Source organism: Salmo trutta, chromosome 18 (assembly GCF_901001165.1).
Source record: "Salmo trutta chromosome 18, fSalTru1.1, whole genome shotgun sequence".
Taxonomy (NCBI): Eukaryota; Metazoa; Chordata; class Actinopteri; order Salmoniformes; family Salmonidae; genus Salmo; species Salmo trutta.
In genome coordinates, this window is record NC_042974.1 from 28,579,153 (window position 1) to 28,590,403 (window position 11,251).

Sequence of the window (11,251 nt, forward strand, 5' to 3'; positions counted from 1 at the left end):
CAAAAAGCTACATTTTAGTCTCATCTGACCAGAGTACCTTCTTCCATATGTTTTGGGAGTCTCCCACATGCCTTTTGGTGACCACCAAACGTGTTTGCTTAATTTTCCTTTAAGCAATTGCTTTTTTTCTGGTCACTCTTCTGTAAAACCCAGCTCTGTGGAGTGTACGGCTTAAAGTTGTCCTATGGACAGATACTCCAATCTCCGCTGTGGAGCTTTACAGCTCCTTCAGGGTTATCTTTGGTCTCTTTGTTGCCTCTCTGATTAATTAATCGTTGCCTGGTCTGTGAGTTTTGGTGGGCAGCCCTCTCTTGGCAGGTTTGTTGTGGTGCCATATTCTTTCCATTTTTTAATAATGGATTTATTGGTGCTCTGTGGGATGATCAAAGTTTTAGATTTTTTTTATAACCCAACCCTGATCTGTACTTCTCCACAACTTTGTCCCTAACCTGTTTTGCAGAGCCCCTTGGTCTTCATGGTGCCACTTGCTTGGTGGTGCCCCTTGCTTAGTGGTGTTGCAGACTATGGGGCCTTTCAGAACAGTTGTATATATACTGAGATCATGTGACAGATCATATGACACTTAGATCGCACACAGGTGGACTTTATTTAAGTAATTATGTGACTTCTGAAGGTAATTGGTTGCACCAGATCTTATTTAGGGGCTTCATAGCAAAGGGAGTGAATACATATGCAAGCACCACTTTTCCATTTGTAATTTTTTCCACAAGTTTTTTTTTTCATTTCACTTCAACAATTTGGACTATTTTGTGTATGCCCAGTACATGAAATCCAAATAAAAATCAATTCAAATTACAGGTTGTAATGCAGCAAAATAGGAAAAAACGGGGGATGAATACTTTTGCAAGGCACTCGTAAAAACATTTTTGTTAGGTACTGAACAAGCTCATTGATCAGTATTTGACCACCTTATTACTTTATTGTTTTGCAGATATTTGTTTTAGGGCTGAGATGTGTCCAGTTCTTAGTGACAGACATGGTCTCCCACTCCCACCTGATCACATGGCACCTGGTCTCCACACACACGGCTGGACGCCCACCTTGGTGGCGATGAAGCGGGGTTTTGGCGCCTGCATGGCATTCGCCCTTAGGGGAGTGGGAAGGTTAGCAAGGAAACTAAGCTCAGGGGCACTCTGAAACTGCTTGGCTCCTTGGAGCCCACTGTAGGACACTCCAGGATAGGGTGCTTGGTGGGGGATGGGGATGGGGTTGCGGACAGGGGTAACATTGGTTCTGGGCAGCCCAGGCAGGCCCCCTGAATAGGTAGGAGCAAGGACGGAAGGTGGGGCAGAGACAGGAGCTGGGGCAAAGAAAGGGGCAGGGTGTGGGGAGAGAGGAGTAGGGGTTGGGGAGATCATATCGGAGCGGGTCAGGCGCTCTCCCAGCGTTGTGGCTGAGCGAGGAGCGATCACGGTGGGGGCCAGGCTCGGGGCTGACATGGGCGTGGGTGTGGAGAAGCGTTTGATCTCATACACACGGGCCGCTTTGACTGGGATCTGTCTGGGAGGGGTCATGGTGCTGCCCACCATAGTAGTGTACCCTTCCTGCTGCTGTCTCTGATCCTGGTAGGAGGGAATCGCCGACAGCTTGGCAACGCTACCCCCGAACATAGCTGAGTTGAGCTGGTAAGGCTGCCTTCTCATGAAATCCAGAGCTTTGATTCCCTCCCTCTGAAAGGCGATCCCTCCTTTGCCTCCCCAGTCCCCCCTGTCAGACCTGCTGGTATCTCTCTGTGGCCCCACAGGACAGGAGGGGGCCAGCAGAGGGTTGTAGCCGATAGGCGGGGGGGCGCGGATGTTGGGGGATAACTTCCATTGTGAGTTGATATTGGGGTTGGGAGCATCCTGGGGCTCGACCCCCGGGTGGGTGACCTCCTGCCGGTAGGCGGTCTCCTGTGGGGTGTCTACCACATACTGGTCCATGCGGCTCTGCCTGCGGGCAAAAAGCTGAGCACCCTTGCCTTCTTCCTGGGGGATCTGAGGGGCCTCGTGGATGACACGGGGTTTGGGGGCCACCAGTGGAGGCATCCTTCCCCGGCAGACTTCAGCACCCTGGTCTTCCTCTGCACCTGACTCAAAGCCCATCACACTCTCTGAGTAGCTTCTGTAGTGGGGCCTGTCATCCAGGTTCTGCACCATGTTTAGCAGGTCAGGGTTGGGAGAGTTCTTCTTCTCAGCAGGGACTCGGAACATGGGCCTCCTGCCGCTGCACCGACGAGCCTCCAGGAGGATGCCGGTACGACCACCAGGGGCAGGTGGGACCTTGGACATGGGGGATCTGAGTATAGGTGTTGGGGTTGTGGGGTTTGGGAGTGGGACAAGTGAGACAGAAGCTTGGGGCATCTGGGCAACAGAAACTTGAGGTTGGTGTATGGGGTCAAATGACACTGGAGCTGGGGCTGATTGAGCCACTGAGACTGGGGTTTGGGGAATGGGTGCACCTGAGAATGGTGATGGAGGTGGAATTGAGGGTACATTGGCAAATGATCCTGGAGGTGGGGGTATGGGGCCACCTGAGAATTGTGCTGGGGGTGGAGGTATGGCTGTGAAGGAAGCCTGTGGAACAGAGGGCATGGGTGGTTCTGCCAGGTTCTCCACAGAGAAGGCAGGACGGGGATGAGTGGCCAGTGCTGAGGCGGAGGTGGAGAAGGGTCCTCTGGACACAGAGGACGGGGGAGAGAAGAAGGCGGGATTACCACTTGGAGGCGGCTCTGATGAGGTGGAGAAGGGAGGTCCTACAATAGACACAGAGGTCGCCGGGCGCGGGGCGCTTTTGGTGACGACGGGGCGGAACACAACAGGAGCGGTGGTGGCTCGGTTGGTCACGAACCCTGGGTTGAAGGGGCGGGCTGTTCTGTTGAGCACAGAGCTGGAGGAGAGTTCTGGCAGCTGTGTTTGGGGTGGAGGTATGTGAGTGGTTAAGATCGACACTTGGGTGGTGATTGGGTTGGGTGCCACAGTCAGGGGTGACATCACCATGCCGGCCGTGCTCACTGGAGAGTAGGCGACGTCTCCATTAGCCATGCTGTAGGCAGTAGGAGCAGCTGGGGCCGGTGCCATAGGCCTCTCTGCCACAGACCGAGCCTCCTCCTGGAAGGCTACAGGGGGCGGTGGTGCCATAGGCTGCTGAGGCTGGTACATCTGTGGTTGTGTTTCTGGCTGGGGCTGGCTCTGTGCATATGGCTGAGGCTGCTCCTGGATCTGTGGTTGGTTCGGTGATTGGGTCCTTATCTGAGGTTGGGCGGCAGCCACCTTCTTGGCATGCTCAGCCGCCCTCTTCCTCTGTTGTTCAAACAGCTGGGCGCCCTTCCCAGAGATGTCACTCAGGCCGGGACTGGGGGCATCTTCTGCCCCGTCCCCTCGCTCTCCACCTGCGGTCGCCCTCTTCTCCAGCGCATCCAGGTAGTCACTGTCCCAGGTGGTGTCGGGAGCGGCCGAGAAGCCATCCTCATCAAACTCCGACTCGCTTCCTGGGAAGAGACCATCTTCCTCTGGGGAATTGTGCTGCATGTCCTCGTCCACGCTGCCGAAGCTGGTCAGTGTGTACTTCTTAGAGCGCTGCCTGCGCTTCTTGAACATCAGCACGCCCTTGGAGTTGGGGTTGGGGGCGTCTGTCAGAAGGGAGGCGATAGAGCGGCACTTGGTTCTGGCCTCCTTCACCTTTTTGTCTTGAACCGTGTCACCCCGGTTCAGTTCTGTAGGGGTCAGAGAGCATGTTTTAGGGTGGGCACGTCTGTAGAAATGCCATTACTGTTTCTATGTCATCTTGGTTATGGTCATTTCCGGTTTCAGTCCAGTCGCAAATTTTTTTTAAAAGCTCTGGATGAAATTTATATTCAATTCTTTAATAGGAGTTATAATTAATCTGAACTGATTAACTTAAATTGGAACTGAATCTAACATAATATACACAAAAAAGATCAGGGGATAGTCTTTTATAGGGTGGACTTTGATGCATTGACGACAGTAAAGGGGGATTTGTTTTTTACCAGTGATGAACGACCAGATGTAACCTTTAAATGGAGAACTCAGCATGACATCAGGTTCTAAAAACAGCCGGGAGAGTCTTTAACAAGCATCCATCTTCTAAGATGCTACCAGAGCACATCCGGTAAAATGACTGGCAAGCCACAGGCTTTTCACATTAACCAAGGTAAAGGAAAAATCCCTAGTTCCCAGCTTCTAACTTCACCAAATAGCATTAATGGAAAGTGTTAACGGAAAGTCCCATCTCCTAGGCAGAGGTTGTACATTTCCACTACTTTGTTATGGTTTTTCTTAGCATAGGGAGGCTAAACCTATGATCCCAATGTGCCCAACTATGTAAGGAGTTGTTATTTAATTTGTCACCAGCAGTGTCCCTGAACAGGACATGTGAATGCGAACCTGTAATTAGGGACACCTAGGGATTAATGACATTTTATTCCTTTAATTTCTTAAAAAGCAACATCTTCAAATAGTCTCAGCCCTCCCTGTCCTGAAGTTTATGACTGACAGGTGGACATGTTGTAAATATTTTCTATTTCTGCACTTTGTCAGGAGTTTATTATTGGCATAAAGTATGAAATAATCATATACTCTACTGTAGATAACAGAGATTCTCTGTTATTGTAACAAAGTATTTTTATGTATGGAATGTCCCTTTAATCTGCCATTTAATCCATCTGTCTAGGAATCGTTATTGCTTGACAAACTCAAAAGATTCCAACTACTTATGTGATCCTGCTTCAGGTGGCTTTTCGAAATGAGTTTTAGTGGCTGATATGTTTTCTCACACCAACATAATTGATTAATTTTTACTGATCCGTTCTTGGCCTTATCTTAAAACCATACATTTCTGTGTTCCTTTGGACTAAGTGGAGCATTTGAAACATCTGTGACGGAACGTCATCCCATAGCAAACCTCGTAATCTCTGATACACAAACATGCATTCTTCAGCTGTTAGCCCAGGTCACTGGTCCATACATCAGCTGCCTGACAGACTGATCAGAGCAGAGGGCACCCCGCCTCACTATTATTAGCTATTGGTGTATTGATGCCTAACCATCCGACCAAAGACACCACGTGTGTATGTATTTTGTATATTCATATGTGTATGAATGGAATGTTATATTTTGTTTACTCTGTTTTACATGTGTCTTACATATACATGTGAATATGTATGTTTTTCTTAAACGTACCCTTGTTTTTTATTTCAGTCTTAGCGAGATGTAGCAAGACATGAACGTGAAAGGGGAATATAGTGGAGGAGGACAGAGTGATATATGAAAGTGGTCAGAGAGGGAGTGAGACAGGGGAGAAGGACTCTGCTATTTGATACCAGATAGCAGCTGCATGGAAATGCTTTTCCCAGTTCATACATGCAGTGCTCAGGTTACCGGGCAACTGAACCAGGGGACAAATATAGCTCCTGTTCTACATAGAAGGGACCGCCTCTGTCCTCTTAAAAGGGCCCCATGCAGACTAATGCTGTCTCATGGGGAACACTGCCTTTACCTGAGAGGACAATGTAATTTGTTATGCAGTGCCACCCTCAACTAGCCATTACATTACTAATTATTTGTACAGTAACAAATCCCATATCACCCTATGGGTCATGATTTGTATACTCACTGGCTTGCTTGGCCTTGTCCATGTAGGTGACACAGAGCTCCTCGTCCAGAGGGGTGTCTATAGGCCCCACCATGGGCACCATCTGCCTACGGGAGCTCAGCTGCATGGCCTCCTTGGCCCTCTCGGGTGACACCAGTGGGACAACGTTGGATGGTTCCTGGAAGGTTCTGTCCTCCTCCAACACTCTGTCCTGCCCTGAGACCTGGTCCTCAACCGAGGAGATGATGGAGGATGTCTCTGTGGAGGTCTGGGAGGACCACATCCCTGGAGGGGGCTGGTAGATCACCTCCCTGCGGGCCACCCCTGGCAGGCCCTCCCCCCCTCCTCTGCCATCCAGTAACCCGTGGCCCTGGAGCCCTGGGTAGACCCGGGCATCTGGGGCACTGTCATAGCCGCTAAACTCTGAGGTCTCCCCTCCCTCCGGGGAGGCTCTACCGAAGGCTTTTCCGGGTAAGTTGATGGGATTTCTGTGCTTCTGCCTCCTCTGCCTCTCGTTGGCCGCCACTTCTGCGTCACTGTCTGTCTCTCCATAGTAGGCCTCGCTGCCTGGGGGCGAGGTGAGGCCTCTGCGCACCATGGGGGATAGGAGGGAGGACCTGCCATGGGGGACCTCCATGACAGTGGCTGTGTGGTGCAGTCTGGAGGAGGGAGACATGGCGCGCAGGGTGGCTCGGTACTCTTTGTCGATACGGGGTGATGGGGCGCGGGTCAACAGCACCACGGACTGGAAGCCTGCCGGCGCCCTGTAGGAGCAAATTCACAACACGGTTACTTAACTATTGTTGGTCATACTGTTCTGGCTTACCCTATTTGTGTAGCACTTAATGATGGTTTAGCACTTAATGATTGATTAAAACTTAATGATGGAGTAAAACTTAATGATGGAGTAAAACTTAATGATGGAGTAAAAATGAATGATGGAGTAAAAGTTAATGATGGTTAAAACTTAATGATGGACTAAAACTTAATGATGGAGTAAAAGTTAATGATTGATTAAAATGTAATGATGGAGTAAAACTTAATGATGGAGTAACAATGAATGATGGAGCAAAACTTAATGACGGAGTAAAACTTAATGATTGATTAAAACTTAATGATGGAGTAAAACGTAATGATGGAGTAAAAAGTAATGATGGAGTAAAACATAATGATGGAGTAAAACTTAATGATGGAGTAAAACTTAAAACCTCATGGATCGGCCCCTTTTTTTCAATTTTTCGCCTAAAATGACATACCCAAATCTAACTGCCTGTAGCTCAAGCCCTGAAGCAAGGATATGCGTATTCTTGGTACCATTTGAAAGGAAACACTTTTAAGTTTGTGGAAATGTGAAAGGAATGTAGGAGAATATAACACAATAGATCTGGTAAAAGATAATACAACCTTTCCTTAGTATTTTTTGGTACAATCATCTTTGAAATGCAAGAGAAAGGCCATAATGTATTATTCCAGCCCAGTTGCAATTTTGATTTTGGCCACTAGATGGCAGCAGAGTATGTGCAAAGTTTTAGACTGATCCAATGAACCATTGAATTTCTGTTCAAAATGTTGTATCAAGACTGCCCAAATGTGCCTAATTTGTTTATTAATAACTTTTCATGTTCAAAGCTGTGCACTCTCCTCAAACAATAGCATGGTATTCTTTCACTGTAATAGCTACTGTAAATTGGACAGTGCAGTTAGATTAACAAGAATTTAAGCTTTCTGCCAATATCAGATATGTCTATGTCCTGGGAAATGTTCTTGTTACTTACAACCTCATGCTAATCGCATTAGCCTACGTTAGCTCAACCATCCCGTAGGGGACCCACCAATCCTGAAGTTAATGATGAAGTAGCCCTTAATGATGGAGTAGCACTTCACGATGGAGTAAAACTGTATGATGGAGTAGCACTTCAAGATGGAGTAAAACTTAATGATGGAGTAGCACTTAATGCTAATATAGTATGTAAAACAATATGTTAACAGCAGGGTTATTTGACAGACAGGTGTACCCATCAATGATGAATGTAATTGCTCTCTGACCTCTTGACCTGGATGTGCAGTATTCCTGGGGAGCTGTCCATTATGGTCATGGCCTGGGCATGGGACAGACCTCCACATGGCTGGTTGTTGATGGACACCAGCTCATCACCCTCCCGCAGTCCTGCCCTGCACGCCTTACTGCGCTTACGCACCTACACCAGCAGAGAGACAAAATATTACACACAGTATTCAATGTGAGACTGCCAACAGCACCCATTACGATACTCTCTCTTCATTACGATCTCTTTTTCTAACCATCACTCTCCATCTCTAACTATTTATCTCTGTCATCTCTCCTTTTATCTGAAAAGTGATATTGCATGGAGAACATGACAATGCCGCTCTTGATGTCGAGTCTTGATGACTTGCTCTGACAGCTTGGACGTGCTACAGACATTGCCCACAACCTGTGGCAGAAGTGAAACCCACTTTATCAGGGAAATGCCAGCCAGCACCTCTACTCCCCCAATGCACTCTCCCTCTATTTGTGTACAGGGTCAACCGATAGGCAGCAGCTTGCCAGTCCTATGCTATTATACTGTGTACATGTAAGTTGTGTAGTACCTAGTATATTGCAGAGGAATTTATTTATCCTAGACCCCTAGAGGTTACTCTAGGATATGATACTGAAAACATCTGCATATTGAATATGTTATGGCTACAAATACTGTGCATGTGTTCAATGTTTGGATCTGAGGCCGGGTATACAGGGTTCAACCCAATTCATCACTATAAGAATATTCAGGGCTGACATTGTTGACCCGTAATTATATCACAGGCCCCAGTTAGCTAACCCTATCAAAGTGGCCCTGACTTTGTGTTGCTACTTGAGGAAGGGGACATTAATAAGTCAACCAGTCACCTTGTGGTCTTAGCTCCTGGCTGCTGCCCCTGTATCAAAACACACACACGCAGATTCACATGTGCACACACAAACACACACACAAACACACACACACACACACACACACACACACACACACACACACACACACACACACACACACACACACACACACACACACACACACACACACACACACACACACACACACACACACCTAACATGATTATTCCGCCTCCATTTCTGAGGTCAGGGGTCATACGCTTTTAGATTGGCCGCCACAGACACAGCTGTCTGTTCAGATAAGGTGAGCTGACGTCCTAAACTCCTGTGCAGCTCACCTCCATGTTGGATTATGATCTACTATTTTTGAGGAACCATTATTCTAAGGGCTCTACTAATAATATTGTTCTCTATTATGCAATTCAGGAAGTAGGGTACGGCCGTCGTGTTGATGCAATCTATGAGATCTCAAGAGTGTGTGCATGTTGAGGCTACATGACCTAGAACCCTCAAACACAACTCTGGACCTCGAAGCCAGTTCCACTGCATTTTTACATTGTTCCCCTCTAATCAGGCACTGCTTTAGACCTGGGACACCAGGTGTGTGCAATTAATTATCAGGTAGAACAGAAAACCAGCAGGCTCCGGACCTCGTAGGGTAAGAGTTGAATACCCCTGACCTATAAGAACCTTTAACTCTGGTAGAAACTGGATACATCAATGATTACATTGATGTGTGTGAAGATAGAGTATTTTGTCTTTGTTTTGGAGCACTGGCAAAGAATACAACCTTCACTAGGCTGAAACACACACCTTGGTGAGTCACCTCTCAACCCAGAATAGCCAGGTTGAAAAGCATATTATTCTCAGTTAACACTCAGTAAATATTGTTTCAGTGTGTGTTTGTGTGTGTTTGTGTTTGTGTGTGCGTGTGTATACTGTATGCACTAAAATAACCTATCTAGAAGGACTTATATTCAGATGAGCAGAGAATAGATCCAACAGAAATACTTTGATGTAAATCTTTCCTGAACTGTGAACTGATATGCTGTATGTACAGTATCTATGACAACTTTGATGAACTGAATAACCTCTTGTGAATGTGTGTAGTGACTGACTGAGAACCAGCCACTCAGAAACGAGTGCCAATGATGACCTTCTGCAAATGATGACCCTGATCTGTCCAATATCGGCGGGATCATGCACCAAAAGCTTTATGGAAAACAGTACTTCATGTGTATTTTACAGCTAGATATTTTTTCCCCATGTCATTAGCGCTTCATGATCAAAATCCACATAACATGAAATGATATGTCTGCATAGAAACACACTATTTCTTAATCGCCCAAGATCTGACTACTGATATGAAAGGTGATTAAAGAAAAAACATACCACATGGGAGGTTGAGAGGGGTTGCTACATACCCACATGAAAAAATACTACAGTTTACTATAGAATACTACAGTACTTACTATAGAATTCTGTAGTAAACTGAAGAATACCATACTACACACTGTAGTATCCCTCGATCATGTGAATTACTTACTATAGAATGTTGTCGTATACTGTAGAAGACTATAGTAAATACTACAGTATAATATGCTAAAAAGTCTGCAAAAGCACCACTTTTTTAAACTATAGTAAATACTACAGTACTTAATTTGCATATACCCTGCCTATTCCCTCCCCCATATTCCAACACTACAGTCAATACTATAGTATATAAATATAGTAATACTATAGTATTTAGATCATAGTGTAATATATATATATTTTTTAATGGGTACATTCCAAGCAGTAGAACTTTAAAGTTCAACAGCTCTATCAATCCCTCCAATGTCTACACATGAGACCCATTCCAGAACAGACACATGAGTCATCCTCAGGCCTTTTGGCCCCTGCCCATGGTGGCAGCCAATATTCCATCTGAACCACATTCACAACCCTTTATATCCCACTAATTCCAGACTCCATAAAGTATATCATAGAATGCACTGTCATCGTAAAAAATGAACAACCACCATTTTTTTCTGCAATTATTCAGAACGTATCCTTTGTAACAGTTTTACCATCCTATCTTTCACTGAAGCCATACCTTGGCCACCTGAAGTGGTTTCTGGTGCTCCACGCCCCCCTGGAGACGAAAGCCCCATGGTGCTCCACCGGACAAGGTGATTATAACCTCTTCTGACACCATTATTGTGTGATACCTTCCCCTTTTTTTGTGTTTCTGTCCGTTTGTCTGTCTTTTTGTCTTTCTGGGGGGGCCCTCAATGCGTTTGCTCCATAGTTGTCAGGGCCCCCTCAGAGAGCTCTGTCCACTCTCCTTCAGCTATAATGTCCTGGAGCTGACTTCTCTCAGCCCCTACTCTGGCACCTGGGCACACATACACACACTCTCCCACTGACACCCACACACACTCTGAGTATGAGCAATGCAATGCTGATAGGGTTGCAGGCTGGAGGAGCTGACATAAAGAGAGAGAGAGGGGGGAGAGAGAGGGAGGGAGAGAGAAAGAGAGAGAGAGGGGAGAGGGAGGGAGAGAGAAAGAGAGAGAGGGAGGGAGGGAGAGAGAAAGAGAGAGGGGGAGAGAGAGGGAGGGAGAGAGAGAGGGGGAGAGAGAGAGAGAGAGAGAGAGGGAGGGAGAGAGAAAGAGAGAGGGGGAGAGAGAGAGAGGGAGGGAGAGAGAAAGGGAGAGAGAGAGGGGAGAGGGGGGAGAGAGAGAGAGAGGGAGAGAGAGAGAG

The 11,251-nt window shown here is 46.9% G+C and overlaps 1 protein-coding gene across 1 annotated transcript; it reads right to left on the reverse strand.

Annotated features, from left to right (window-relative positions):
- Positions 1–767: 767 nt before the first annotated feature.
- Positions 768–10,928, reverse strand: LOC115153140 (synaptopodin 2-like protein). The gene is made up of 4 exons (XM_029698229.1): positions 10,602–10,928; positions 7,660–7,811; positions 5,635–6,377; positions 768–3,715 (listed from the first exon to the last, which is right to left on the reverse strand). Exons 1-4 carry the CDS (start codon positions 10,701–10,703, stop codon positions 1,020–1,022), a joined length of 3,693 nt encoding a protein of 1,230 aa, XP_029554089.1. The 5' UTR covers positions 10,704–10,928; the 3' UTR covers positions 768–1,019.
- Positions 10,929–11,251: the final 323 nt, after the last annotated feature.